This window comes from Halichoerus grypus, chromosome 10 (genome assembly GCF_964656455.1).
Source record: "Halichoerus grypus chromosome 10, mHalGry1.hap1.1, whole genome shotgun sequence".
Lineage (NCBI taxonomy): Eukaryota > Metazoa > Chordata > Mammalia > Carnivora > Phocidae > Halichoerus > Halichoerus grypus.
In genome coordinates this window covers 116,765,246-116,780,053 of record NC_135721.1, presented here as the reverse complement: position 1 = coordinate 116,780,053, position 14,808 = coordinate 116,765,246, and the positions used below count along the sequence as shown (strand labels likewise).

At 50.2% G+C, this 14,808-nt stretch overlaps 1 protein-coding gene and 1 long non-coding RNA gene across 7 annotated transcripts in view; one reads left to right on the top strand and one right to left on the bottom strand.

The window, feature by feature from the left end:
• LOC144379284 (uncharacterized) overlaps positions 1 to 14,808 on the top strand; it is an 88,299-nt gene that overhangs the window by 36,055 nt on the left and 37,436 nt on the right. The window lies entirely within an intron of this gene.
• DLGAP4 (DLG associated protein 4) overlaps positions 5,077 to 14,808 on the bottom strand; it is a 195,083-nt gene continuing 185,351 nt past the window's right edge. For 5 of the 6 annotated variants that reach the window (XM_036064587.2, XM_036064586.2, XM_036064590.2 and 2 more), the window contains 3 exons: positions 8,680 to 8,771; positions 7,638 to 7,793; positions 5,077 to 6,852 (listed from right to left, as the gene is read on the bottom strand). In XM_036064587.2, coding sequence (XP_035920480.1) covers positions 6,634 to 6,852; positions 7,638 to 7,793; positions 8,680 to 8,771 — 467 coding nt within the window. In that variant the 3' untranslated portion in view covers positions 5,077 to 6,633. Of the gene's footprint in view, positions 6,853 to 7,566; positions 7,794 to 8,679; positions 8,772 to 14,808 lie in introns of all 6 variants that reach the window. The other variant, XM_036064588.2, reaches the window with a different exon arrangement.

Below are 14,808 nucleotides of genomic sequence, written 5' to 3'. Positions count from 1 at the left end.
GGTTTCATTCATTCATTCATTCTCTTGCCTGGGCAACATTGCCCTCCAGTACATCAAATAGAAGTAGTAAAAACGGGGGCACCTGGGTGGCTTAGTCAGTTGAATGTCCGACTCTTGATTTTGACTCAGGTCATGATCTCAGGGTTCTGGGATGGAGCCCCTCATGGAGCCCCATAATGGGCTCCATGCTCAACGGGGAGTCTGCTTTAAAATCCTCTCCCTCCGCCTCCCCGCATTCACTTGCTCTCTTGCACATACGGTCTCTCTAATAAATAAATAAATCTTAAAAAAATAAGTAATAAAAACTGACATCCTTGTCTTGTTCCTGATCTTAGGGGAAAAGCTCAGTCATTCACCATTAAATATGATATTAGCTGTGGGTTTTTCTTGGATGTCCTTTATCAGCTTGAAGAAGTTCTGTTCCTGGTTGAGTGTTTTTATCATGAAAGGGTGTTGGGGATTTCATCAGATGTTTTTTATGCATCTATTGAGATGTCTTTAATATCTCTTTTTTTTTTTAAAGATTTTTTTTTTTTTTTTTTATTCGAGAGAGGGAGAGACAGAAAACACAAGCAGGGGGAGAGAGGGAGAGGGAGAAGCAGACTCCCCGCTGAGCTGGGAGCCAGACGTGGGGCTCCATCCCACGACCTGGAGATCATGACCTTAGCCAAAGGCAGACACTCAACCATCTGAGCCACTCAGGTGCCCCTCTTTAATCTCTTTTAATATGTTACTGTTCCTTAGCTTTTGTTTTTCAAGACATTGACACTTCTGGAGAGTCCAGGCCAGTTACATGGTGCTCCCTCATGATTAGCTTCAAGTTATGGATTTTTTTTTTAAAGATTATTTATTAGAGTGTGTGCACACACGTGCACTCATGAGCAGGGGAGGGGCAGAGGGAGAGGGAGAGAGAGAGAATCTCCCACAGACTCCCCTCTGAGCACAGAGCCCAACGCTGGGCTCGATCTCACGACCCTGATATCATGACCTGAGCTGAAATCAAGAGTCCGATGCTCAACCAACTGAGCCACTCAGGCGCCCCTCAAGTGATGGATTTTTGACAGGAATATCACAGAATGATGTTGTGCCCTTCTCAGTGTATCTCAACAGGAGATGTAGGATGTTAATTTTTCCCAACACTGGCAAGAATAACTTCAGCCATCTTGCTAAGGTAGTGTCTGCCGGGTTATCCATCAGAAAGTTACATTTTTCCCTTTTGTAATCAGTATGTTCATGAGTAAGTAATTTGTGGGCTGCTCCTTTGAGACCGAATATTCTGTTCCTCAGCAAACTTCCACCCACGACTTGTAACACCCACTGGTATTCAGTTGTGTGACAGCTGCTCAGTGGTGACTTTCTGGCCCTTCTCACTTCCTTTTACTTCTCCTGGTTGGTGGACATGTTCATTTTGGGAGCACCTGTTCGCCATCCAAGTAGAGATGTGAGTGGAAACTGGGGTTGCAGATTCAGATGTGGGGGTCATCTGTCAGTCTCGGGAAGGTTAGAGGCGTTAGCAGTTGAACCCCCCCTCCCCCAGGGCCCATGTTCCCTGTTGGTCACAGGGCATCACCGGGTTTGGGCTCTGCACACGTGTGCCAGAGATTAAACCCTGATGCTGGCTGGGTCACTAGGGGACCACGGCCCCCCCGGAAGCTGGGACTGGAGGCCCCTGTCTCATGGGCAGCTGGGTTCTGCTCCATTCAAAGCCCGTACTACTTAACCTGGCATTTGAGGCCCTTCCTGTGCCCCAGCAGCCTCACACTTCTGCCTCTGTGCTGGCCTTTCTCTGCCTCAGCTTGGAGAACTCCCGCTCATCCTTCAGAGTCTTCTCTAAAGTCCCACCCCTCCTTCCCCCAACAAGCTCACTCATTTAGGAAATAGTAGTTCCTTTTTTTTCCCCTAAATATTTTATTTTTATGTAATCTCTACACCTAACGTGGGGCTCGAACTTACCACCCCGAGATCAAGAGTCGCACGCTCCACCGGCTGAGCTAGCCAGGAAATAACAGTCTTGAAGCTTTCTCTCGTCTGTGCTAGGCACTGAGGCTGGTGAGCAAACTCGCTTCCTGCCCTCTGGGAGCCCACCGCCTCCTGCTGGAGACAGGTACTCATAATCACACGGATAGCAGCAGCATCACATCAGCGACTGCAACAAAGAAAGACAAGCCAAGTGGCTCTCGTGCTCCAAGTCCAGAGCAGGGGTTTTGCACCAGCCTGGCCTGGCCCAGGTACTTCGGGAGGGTTTCCCCGAGGAACTGCCAGCTGGGGTAACATTAACTGCATTGGTGGGGCTCCCCGTGCAAGGCCTGAGGTGAGGCTGGAGAACAGAGCACAGAAGGGGATGGATCCCATAGGAGCTGTAGCTGGAAAGCAGGGCAGGGGCCTCTCAGGCCAAGGGGAAGAAGCTGGGTTTTCTCCTGCTGGCCCTGGGCGGGCTGCAAAGGCTTCTGAGCGGAGGGTGACTTCTGGAGCCAACGGAAGCAAGACTTTAGTAAAGACCCTCTGGCTGCCGTGGGAGGGGCAGTGAGGGCCACACTGCTTTTCCAGATCAGCCAGATTCCAAAGCGCAGGAGACACAACTTCATTCTGTGTTTCACCCCACCCCAGGGCGCCTGGGTGGCTCAGACGGTTAAGCGTCTGCCTTTGACTCAGGTCATGACCCGGGAGTCCCGGGATCGAGTCCCACATCGGGCTCCCTGCTCAGTGGGGAGCCTGCTTCTCCCTCTGCCCTTCACCCTGCTTGTACTCTTGCTCACTTGCTCTCTCTCCCTCAAATAAATGAATAAATCTTAAAAAAAAAGAGAAAAGAAAAGAACACTGCAGCGATGGTAGGAACAGCTTCTCCGTTGGGCTGGGGATCCTCCGGAGCACTTAGCTGTGCCGGCATCCACATGGTTCCTGGCTGGCAGGCCACCTGGCTTTGTCCTGCTGTCTTGGCCAGAAGGCCTCTGAACCCAGTGCTGCTCCTGGCCGCAGCCCCGCCTTCTCTCTCTGCTCAGGCCGCGGGGTGGGGGAGACGCCAGGCTTGGGAACTCGGGACCCTGGGCCTCCTGCTCTAGGATGTGCCGCCCTGAGGCTGCTTCTCAGGGACCCAGGGTCAGCGCACAGGCTCCGGCTCCCTCTGCCTCTTTGCCAGCACCCCTCAGCCTGCAGTTTCTCCCTCCTGACCCTTTCTGTCCCTCCAGGACTGGGCTTTGGAAATGCAGCTTCTCTGGTCTTTTCCTAAACAGACAAATGCCTCCTTGAAAGTACAGGGAATGGGATATTTATTATCTTAGTCATATTCTGGTTCATACTGTTTAATCCGAATCTAGTAACGAGAATATGTAAGTCCAGATCATGCAACACTCTGCAAGATGCTTGGATACTTAAAAGATGTCATGTCATGAATGTCAGGTCTGGTTCAGTGAGACTAAAGAGACGTGATGACTGAAAGCAGTGAATGATCCCTAAGTGGATCCTGGGCGGGTACAAAGGAAGAGCCAGAGAAGACATTATTGGGGTGTTTGGAGTGTGGCTGTGCTTTCATATTCATGTCTGGGTACTGGGCGCTCTCCTGGGTAATGGGGGGAGGCTCGTGGACCACTCCTTTTTTAAATTAGAGGGTGACAATGGTATTGTGGTCGTGCAGGAATGTTCTTATTCTCAGGTGTTGCCTGGTGTGTTTGGGGGTGAAGTATGGTGTCTGCAGCTAGCTTTCCAATGGCTCCGGGGTAGGTGGGGCAAGTGAGGGTTGGTACAAATACGGCACAACGTTGATGGTTGGTGATTCTGGGTAAAGGACCTGGTGTTCGTTATCCTGTTCTCTCAGCTGTTGGCGTCAGTAGGGCAGGCAGTGGAGGCCCCAGTTCTGCACATCGTGGTGCTCTGCTGCAGGGAGTGCAGGATCCCTGCCAGAGACCCTTACCCAACCGTCAAGGCCCCTTGCCCACTGTAGCAGAAACACTCAGGCCCTGAGGGGTAAGGGTCCCCCCTCTTCCCTTGAGGCCGTCAGGAGTAGAGCTGAGCTGCTAGCTGGTCGGTGGCCCTCAAGTCCAGCCTGGCCCCCTCCGGCGTTCACTCACCTCTGAGTGTCTGGCTCGGTGCCCACGGCAACCTGAAACCTCTTCGCTTACTCTTCTAGCCATCCCCCCGCCCCCCCAGGTCTCGGGGCAGGGGTAGGTCCAGGGAGTGCCAGCCCCGGGAGGTCATCGGAGCCGCCTGTGGTCAGCGGGTGCTCAGCCACCACTAACACGATCCAGAGGGGAGGGCATGCTGCTCTGAGCACAGGGGGTCTGGCCCGCAGGAGGAGCCGAGCTCAGGAGGGGCCCCCGGGGGGGGTCAGCCTGAACAAAGCTCCTGGGAGGCAGTTCTGTGCACCCCTGCGCTCGAGGTCACTGCATCTTAGCTGGGTGGGGCCGAGGGAGGAGACCAGGTGTCTGCAGCTCAGCTTGGCCCAAGAACTTCTGAAAGGCAGGTTCGTACCACCGGGCATTGGCGCTGAACGTCCTTCTGCCTAGAACGCACTCTGCCCGGGCTCGCCGTCCCCCAGAGCAGGTTAATACCCGCCGTGCTTCTGGAATGGAGCAGAGTGCTGCTGCCCAGGCTGCGTGAGATGCTGCCGTCACAGCTTCCCGCAGCCTCCTGGTGCTGCATCTCGTCTTCTGCCGCCCGTGGTAGACTTGAACTCTCGTAGGCCTCGTTCACGGTCTCTCTCCTCCACCAGAGTGTGGTTCTGTGAATGACTGTCGGGGAGGCAGCTGCTGGGGGGATGGAGTTCCGGTCCTGGGGTCTGGGGTGAGGGCCAGGGCAGCCCAGCTTGGCTTCCATAGAGCAACTATGGATTAAGCGTCTGTTTCTCACAGGAGGCAGGTTAAGGTGGATATTACTCATTTTTGAGGCCAGGGAACCGGGGGCTGCTTTCTTGCCCAGGGTCACGAGCCGGGCTGTGCCAGAGCCGGAATGACGGTTTACACCAAGTCAGCCTGTCTCCGGAGAGCTGCCGTGTGGCAGGGGGTCTGGCTCAGTCTCCCGGGGTGTCCGCCCACCTCTCCCCAGCCTGGCCCGTCCCGTTGCAAGAACACCATGAGCCCTTGGTACACGTTACCTCATTTATTCTCACAACATGCCTGTGAGGTAGGGAGGGGCAGGGACTGTCCCCATTTTACAGAGGAGGAAGTTGAGGCACACAGAGGTCGAGTGACTTGCCCAAGGTCACAGATGGCGGCCAAGCTGGAATGGGGCCCCAGAGCAGGCCCTCCGTTCACCCGGGGCCCCTGCAGCGAGTGCCGGACGCGAGGACGTCTCCAATGCCATTGTGGTCTCTGCGGTTGAGAGCAGCCCTCGTGTGCTGGGCCTCCCCCTCCCCCTGCCCGCCCCCACCCTGCAGGCCCGGGCCCCTGCAGCTCAGGGCTCACGCCACCCTGGGAGTGGGACTGGGGGGGCGGGAGAGAGAAGGATGATTGGGGTAAAAAAAGAAAAAGGAAACTCAGAGGTGGGGCAGATGGGCCCACGGCAGGGGGCAGGTGGGAAACCAAAAAAAAGGCCGCTTACACACAAGGTATATATTTTTACACACACTTGTACACACACCTAGATATAGTACATGTAAAAATATATGCTATTCACACACCCGCCTCCTGCCAGGTGCCCCGAGAGCCAGCGGCGGCGCTGGGGGGCATGGGTGAGCAGATGGGCGTTTGTTAAATATACACTCTAAGGTCTATGTGCATATGTACACATACGTACAGACACAGCCGCCCGCCCCTCGGGTGCTGGACACAGGCTCAGCCAGGGACAGACGACCCCTGGGAAATGGGGTCCCTCTCTCGAGTGTCCCCTGCAAGTCACTCTGAGTCAAACGTTTTACCAAAGGAAGGGGGGCTGGAGAGAAGAAAGAGGCGGGAGTCTGGAGTGTGGTAACGGTGGCTTTTATCTCATTGTCCCCCCCCAACCAAAGCCTTGAACCCTCCTCCCCTTCTTGGAGAGGCCAGCCCCCCCTCCCCCCGCCCCCACCCGGGGCTGGCTGCTGCTGCGGGGCCCGCGCCTGCGTGTGCTCGTGAGCGTGAGGAGCGCTGGGGTAGGGGCGCGCGTCGGGCGCTCTGGCCTCCAGCCTGGCAGACGCGCGGGGCCAAGGGCAAGCCGGCCGCCACCACGGTGGCCTGTGTGAGCTCTGAAGGGAGAGGAAAGGAACAGAAGAACGGAAACTGCAAGGTCAGAGCGGGATAGCGGGAGGAGGAGGAAGGGCATGGCAGGGGCCCAAGGCTGTCCTCGGACTGTCCTCGTCTTGTAAACAAGCTAGTGCGAGTTCTCGTGAGATAGAACAAGTAAAAAGACCGCAGTCTGGAGGCTGGGCCGGGAGGTGCCGAGGTCCATCTACCTAGCCCACCGCGGCCAGCCGGAGGGGAGAAAACGTTTTAGAGTTTTGTGTTTCTGTTGACTTTTTTTTTTGTATGAAGTCTTCATAACCTAAAGCTGGGAGGGACCCAAAAAAGCCAAATTGTGAGCCCTTGTATGCGTCAATTTGAAAGTTGGCTCAGGGTCTCTGGACAGAATAACCATCTTAAAGGTTGAGAAAATGGTGTTCCGTTCACATTTAGTTTGTGTGGGTTTTTTTTTTTTTTTTAATGACTTAAAATTGTTTGCTTCCTGGTCTCAGAGTCGGGTCTGGGCCTCAGGGACATAAATCTCGATGCTGTCCGCACTCTCTGTGGCTGAGTTCTGCCGCACGGAAGCTGCCCGCTTGGCCGCCAGGAGTCTCTTGCGGGCCTCCTGACGCTGCTTGTCCCCGGCATCCGAGGCCTTGTCGCGGCTCACTGCCGGCTTGGATTTAGCTGGCTTCTTTGGGACCGGAGGGGGTGGTTTCTTCTCTTCCTTTAGTGAGACAGTGAGGAGGGAAGAAAAATAAAATAAAGGTGCACCTTTTGTGGGGTGCTCCCTCCCGCTCGATGTTGGCGGCTGCAGCCTCCACCCCAGCCTCCCCACGTCGGGCACAAGCAACACACACGTGGAATCAGAAAGCCACAAGAAGCGATGATGGAACAGCACAAGGCGTAGGAGCAAAAAGCAAGCTTAGGATCCTAGAATGTTCTAGCAGGAAGGGACGGACCAGAGCACCTTTCCCACCCCTGCTTTGAACCACGGGGAGCCCGAGTCTCACGGCCTGAGCCGGGATTTAAGTTCGGGGCCTTGGACTCCCAGGCCACATGTCACAGGCTCTTCCGGGGGGTCAGAAGAACTCACCAGGGCCACGGCCAGTACCCAAGAACCACAGGGGTCCTTGGGTGCCACGGTTTTACAGAAGGAAGCCCGCGCCTCACGGAAGAGGCTGGCCCCAGGAGGACTGATCTTCTGCCTCCAGAGTTCCGACAGCCACGTGTCTATCTGTGCTCAGGGCTGTGGGCACCTGTCTCCTAGGAGCCCCCTTTCTGAACATGCAGGGCGGGATGGCATGCTTCAGGGGGCAGCCTGGACGACACAGAGCGAGCGGCATGCTGGACAAGAGCCGAGCATGGACCCCGCGCACTGATGGATGTGAGCCCCCAGCTCAAAAACGACACACGGAGAAGGGAGCCAAGCAGCACTGACCGATGTGGGCAGCGTTAGTGCCGACCAGGAATTTGTCCCTGGACTTCCCCTCCGCACTGCTCCATGCTCACCTTCCTCTTCTCGGGGGTTTCCACCAGTTGCCAGCTGTTGGCCTTGAGGTGGTAGAGTTCATCAAACTTCATGCTGATGTCCTCGATGGACAGCTGTAGCAGATCCCAGAACCCGGCCAGGTCCTGGGCTGTCGGACGTGGGTTGGCTTCAGGGTTCTGCGGGGGGAGATGGGGATCAGTGGGGCAAGTGAGGTAGACGCTTGTCCTGCACCCCACCCCAAGTATGGCTTTGTGGCCCTGCCGGCCGTGGTTAGGGTCTCTGGAGGCCTCGTCTTGCTCCCCCATTCCCAGCATCAGGATCGGTAGGAGGGAATGAAGCCAGTTCCTGCTCACTGCCAGCCCTGATGGGGCAGATCTTTGGGAGAAAGACAGTCCCATCGTGAGAGCAGGCCCTGCACATACAAGGGACTGAGGCCCTGACCACCACTATAGGGCTACTGGGAGGAAGGCCCTCATGCTCCTACTGTATGCCAGGCCGAGAGCTGTTCTCATTGTACAGAAGTTCCTGGCCGTGGGCTCAGTAAGACGGGGAGGAGCCAGGATCCTTGCCAGGTGGGTAGGATTACAGAATCCACGGGGTTTCTGTTCTGTCCCCCCAGTCTGTTCTCCGACAACACACTGCTCATGGTGACTGCCCCAGCCAATGCTATACCCCTGCAGGTCCTGGAGACAAACACTTGCCCTAGGAGCATGCTGCCCCTGGCCAGGTGGAGTGAGGCGAGGCTTCCCCAGGAAAAGCCGCCCTCCTGACAGGGAAGGTTGAAAGAGAGGGAAACCCAGCAAGCCAGGGGTGGTATGTCTTCAGTCCTCACCTGTCGTCTTAGAGCACGTTTAACACAAATCAGTGCTGATTTTTTTCACATAGGCTTCGCTTTTCTATTTGAAGAGGCGTTAGAAATTTGGAAGGCCGTCTCCTCGTGCAAGGCACGGACATGCGTCACCAGCACCTTCTCCATGTTAGGGAGGAGGGCACAGAGGCTTAGAGGGGCTAATTCCAGCAAAGGCTGGAGGCCCGCGGTGGGGGAAGAAGAATCACACTCACCAGGTTTTGCTCACAGAGGCCCCGGAACTGCTGGAATTTCTGGGACATCAGTAGCTGGGCACTGCCCACAGCACTGAGGACTTTTCCTAAGACTGAGAAAGAGAAGGTAGAGACTGAGCAGAGCACAGGGTTTGTTGGGGTAGAAGGCAGGATCGGGGCTTTTATCCCCCACCCCCCTAGGTTACCAGTCATCATTTGGTGAATGGCATCTGGTCTTCATTTTACACCCACTTTAATCTGCTCTCGTGAAAAATGCAAACAGTACAGATAAAGTGAGCCCCATGCCCTAGTTCCTACGGATATTTTATGGCAATAGATTTGAAAATTGAGTTTAAATGGAAAAAATTTCCAGGAAAACATGAATTATCACAGAGTCAAGAAGAAACAGAAAATCTTATTAGACCAAAGCTGTTTTTAAAAAACTGAAGAAGTTAAAAATCTTCCCAGAAAAAGGAACCAAGCTCAACTATGTAGTTTTACAGGTGACATTTGATAAAACCTTCAAGGAACGGAAAATCCTGGTATTATATACTCAGACTGTTCCGGAGAGTCCATAAACATAGGAAATGACACCGCTCATTTCAGGAGCCCTGAGAACAGATAGGACATGCCAAGAATAGACCACTTTCATTCTGAACATAATTGTTAAAAGTCTCGTAAAATATAAGCAAATAGATTCCAACAGGCAAGTTAGCCATGAAGGGCTCAGCCCAGGAACAGAAGGTTCTTTTAGGGGGCGCCTGGGTGGCTCAGTCGGTTAAGCGTCTGCCTTTGGCTCAGGTCATGATCCCAGGGTCCTGGGATCGAGCCCCACATCGGGCACCCTGCTCGGCGGGAAGCCTGCTTCTCCCTCTCCCACTCCCCCTGCTTGTGTTCCCTCTCTCGCTGTGTCTCTGTCAAATAAATCAATAAAATCTTTAAAAAAAAAAAAAAGGAAGGTTCTTTTAGTAGTTGTGGCATAAAGCCAGTACTATTTCTCAGGCACCGCAGAATCCCTGTGAAGCAGAATCCCTGTGAAACAGAGTAAAGAAGAAATCGACACTGAACTCTCCTGTGACAGAACTCAGCAGCACTGGGTGTGACGTGGGCTGCCAGTCTGGACAGAGGTGGCAGTTCTGAGTCCTCCAAAGCAGCATCCTTGACGGGAGAAGCTAGTCATGTCTTATTTGAAATGGAAAGGGGTTGCGGACTGCAGCAAGAGCTTTCCTGAACCTGGTTCAACACCAAGGGGTGGGGGCCTTTGCACCGTAACGGGAGAGAAGACAAGGCTGAACACGGCCCCCATCCCTGTGTCTTAGGAACTCCTGTCCTCCTGGGATGCAGGCCTGGCCCCTCTCTCACAGTGATCTACTTTACACGAGCTCATCGAGGAAGAATTTTGAAAGTGAGTAAAAAGGAGCTACACCGATGACAGGAACAGCAAATGGCACATGAACATTCCCCAGAAAGTTGTTGCTAGAAAATGATGAAAAGCCATGAATATGTCAAGCGGTCATTCGAGGCCAGGATGGAGGTGCTCTGAGAAGAGGGGAGACAACGGAGCTTGGAACTAGCGCGCGCGAGAAAAGCCAGGCTGTCACCGTCACAGAAACCAGGGCCACCGTGGAATAAAGCCCGCCCCCAGGCCCCGAGGACGAGAAGAGGAGCAAAAAGGCTCCTGGTGTGAAACACTTCGACTGCTTGGTAACAAAACAAGATGTCTTTTTAATGAATAGCTAAGCTGCCGGGAATAAAATGAGCCACTCCTCACCTTTCTCAAGGCAGGTAGTGGAGACATTTGGTCTAGAGTAGAGAAGGAATAAAAGGGAAGGTCTCTCCTGAGAATTCCCAACCATAAGATTGCACTTGGGCACCTCATTTTTTTTAAGAAATAAAAGCAGCAACTAAATATGAAAAAGAAGAGACGATCAAAAAAGAAAGGGGCTGAGAGATATTGAAGAGAGTGGGCCTCCGTGTACACCGGTCAGCTCTACAAGAGGACAGAGAGAATGGAAGAGAAGACACATACAAAGAGCTCATGATATAGAACTTTCCAGAAATGGCTAGTGACACCTGGCATTCAGGAAGCCAAATGAATCCCAAGCAAATTCACACTGACAGTAAAACGGAAGACACAGAGAAGCTCCTAAAAAGCAGCCAAAGGGCAAGGAAAAATTAAAAACAATCTTTCTGCTAAAGAAATGAATTCAACAGCAAATTTCTCAACTACAACAACGGAAAAGTATTGAGTGAGTTTCTCTGCATGTAGTATTCTGTCATTACAGAATGAGTGTGGATGGGGAAAGACAGTCTCTTCAGCAGAGTGCTGGAAAAACTATCCACAAGCAAAAGAATGAAGTTGGACCCTGAAGAATGAATCTAAGAGCAAAAACTACAAAACTCTTAGATAAAAGCAGTAAATCTTCATGACCTTGGATTGGGCAGTAGTTTAAGACCCCAAAAGCACAGGCAACAAAAGATAAATCTGGCTTCAGTAAAATAAAACTTTTATGTATCAAAGGATACTATGAAGAAAGTGGAATGACAACCCACATAATGGGAAAATTACTTGCAAATTACATTATCTAACAAAGGGTTAACATCCAGACAATATAAAGAACTCCTACAGCCCAACAGCAGAAAGATAGTCCAGTTAAAAAAGGAGCAAGGAGCTGAACAGACATTTTTCCAAAGATGACACCAGTGGTCAGTAAGCTTCTCCTCAACATTGCTAGCCATTAGGGAGCTGCAAATCAAAACCATGAGACACTACTTCACACGCGTTTGTATGGCTGTTAATAAAATAAAACAACCCAAACCAGAAGACCAAAGTTGGCACAGATGTGGGGAAACGAGAACCCTTGTGCCTCACGGGTGGGAATGTAAAATGGCACAGCCGCTGTGGTCTGGCAGTTCCTCACACAGTTAAACATCCAATTACCATATAACTAAAAAATCCCACTCCTACGTATATACCCCTAAAGAACGGGAAAGAGAGAGAGTAAACAGGTTATCTGTGTGCCGATAGTCATAGTGGTAATGTCCACAGTAGTCAAAGGTGGAAGCCACCCGAGTGCTCATCAGTAGATGAATGGAGGGGCGCCTGGGTGACTCAGATGGTTGAGCGACTGCTTTTGGCTCAGGTTATGATCACAGAGTCCCAGGGTCGAGCCCCGCATCGGGCTCCCTGCTCAGCAGGGAGTCTGCTTCTCCCTCCCCGCCTCTCGTGCGCTCTCTCTCTCTCTCTCAAATAAACCAATAAATAAAATCTTTAGAAAAAATAGATAAATGGATAAAATGGTATATACATACAATGGAATATTACTCAGCCATAAAAAAGGATTGAAGTTCTCATATATAAACTCTCATGTTTGAAAACACAAAAATAGGGGCACCTGGCTGGCTCAGTTCAGTTGGTAGCGTGTGACTCGATCTCGAGGTCGTGATTTTGAGCCCCATGTTGGGTGTAGAGTTTATTTAAAAAACAAAAACATAAATTTCTAAATAACCCACGGGTCAAGGAAATCACAGTGGAAGTTAGAAATATTACGTGTCCTAACTTGTTAGATATGGCTAAAGTAGTACTTAAAGGGAAATCCAGAGGTTTCAAAACATATTTTTAAAAAGGACAGGCTGAAAAAAATGTACCCAATTTAAGACATTAGTGAAGGAACAATACAATGAGCCCAAAGACAGGAGAAATTTAATAAATAAACCAACATATAATAATAGAGGATTAATAAAATTAACAAACCCTGCCAGACTGATCAAAATAAAAAGGAGACAGGTGCAAACAAAAAATATTATGAACAGAAAAAGAACCATATGACATAACCATAGTAGAAAAGATATATATTTTTAAAAGATTTTAAAGTAATCTTTATACCCAACATGGGGCTTGAACTCATGACTCCAAGATTAAGAGTTGCACATTTCACCAACTGAGCCAGCCAGGTGCCCCTGGAAAATATATATATATTTTTAAACATTTTATTTATTTGACAGAGAGACAGCACGTGCACAAGCAGGGGGAGCGGCAGGCAGAGGCAGAGGGAGAAGCAGGCTCCCGGCTGAGCAGAGAGCCTGACGTGGGACTCCATCCCAGGACCCTGGGATCATGACCAGAGCTGAAGGCAGACGCCTAACTGACTGAGCCACCCAGGTGCCCCTGGAAAAGATATTTTTTTTAAAATTCTAAGAAACAGTGAAATAAAAGATAATTTTGTTCTTAAACAAAAAAGCATATGAATAGAGGAAACATCTCAAACTCATTTTATGAAGCTAGATAACCTTTATGCTAAAATAGGACAAGTATGAGAAAGGAAAATTACCAGCCAACTCTCATGAACAAAGGCAAAATTATTAAGTCAGATATTATCAAATCAAGCCCATTAATATACTAATACTATATCATTATGCATCTGGGTTTATTCTGGTAATACAAGACTGATCCAACATGAGAAAATTCTAATGACTTCTGATTCTGGCCGTGAAAAACCAGTTAGCAGGAGACAAACCAAACCCTCCCACAAGGAACAAGTGAAAAAACTAAGTAAAACACAAACCAAAGCAAAACCCCAGAAAATTTAAAGGCATCGAAAAATTACCAAAGCAACCAGAATCTGAGAGGCTAAGATCCCAGCAAGAAGGGAAACAATATTCAGGCAAGTTTGATATTCTGCACTGCTTGTACCCTGTGGCATCTCCCAATTTATAAGCAGCACAATGCTGAGAGGCCGAGAAGCCAAGCAGAAGGTGGTGCTTAGGAGGCTGAGAAGCTGAGCAGAGCCTGAGGCAGTTTCATAGGGATAGGGAAAACAAAACTGGATTCAGAACTACCGAAGTCAGGAGAGTGCATTAGGCTAAGCAATGCTTCCCGTAGTCTTGAGTGGGAGAGATGAGAATTGGAGTTCATCGTCTGCCAGGGAGGAGGGGCTTCGAACATACCACAGGCTATCTCTGGGATTCCCTGGAGAGTGCACATTAGGATGAGGATAAGTAGAAATAGACTGTCTCAAAACACCCAGCTCTGAAACAGTTCAATCCCATACTGGATTAAGTTGATCTGGCCCTACTCTGATTGCCTGCAAGAAGGAAAAGTAAATCCTTTCTTGAAGAATAGAAAATCATCCTGAGCCAAGTTGTTTTCATATATAGTTTCTGAATAAAAATTACCAAGCATAGCAGACAAGGGACCAAATGACTGCACACCAAAAGAGAGAAAACAGAAAAAAGACCCATGGGGATGTAGATACTGGAGTTACTGGACAAGGGTGTTAAATAACTGAATATGTCCAAGGAAATATGTGGCAAGATGAAGAACATCAGCAGAGAACAAGAATCGATCAAAAAGAATCAAATGGAAACTCTAGAATTAAAAAATAGAGTAACTGAAGCTAGGACTGCAAAGAGATGGGTTTAATACATTAGTTACAGCTGACCTATAAAATAATCCAGCAGGAAATATCCAGACTGAGGCCCTGAGCAGGAAAATAAAAGGGAAAATACAGAAAAGAGGATGAAGAAACATAAAACACGGCCGTCTAACGTATGTGTCATTGGCACCCACACGAGAGAAGAAATAAAATGGAGCAGAAATCTGAGGAAATAATGGCTAGGACTTGTCTGAAACCGATGAAAGTTAGGAAAGCCCAAGATTCAAGAAACCCTGTGAACATCAAACTGGGCAAAGAAAACCACACCTACGTATCACAGTAAAACTGATAAAACTACAACACAAGGAGAAAATCTTAAAAGCAGACAGAGGGGAGAAACAAATGATTCTTCAACGGAGTAGCAGGAAGACTGACAGATGACTAATAGAAAGGCTGGGAATCAGAACATAATCAAAGACGTAAAGTATTGAAAGATCAATACCAACCTACAATTCTTAGCAAAAATACTATTGAAAAAAAGGTGGGGGAACAAATACAGACATTTTAAGACAAATACTGCATTAAAATACTGAGCAGAGTTCTTTTGCTTTAGTTTTTTAATATTTTTTAAAAGATTGAGGGGGCACCTGGGTGGCTCAGTCGTTAAGCGTCTGCCTTCGGCTCAGGTCATGATCCTGGGGTCCTGGGATCGAGCCCTGCATCAGGCTCCCTGCTCAGTGGGAAACCTGCTTCTCCCTCTCCCATTTCCCCTGCC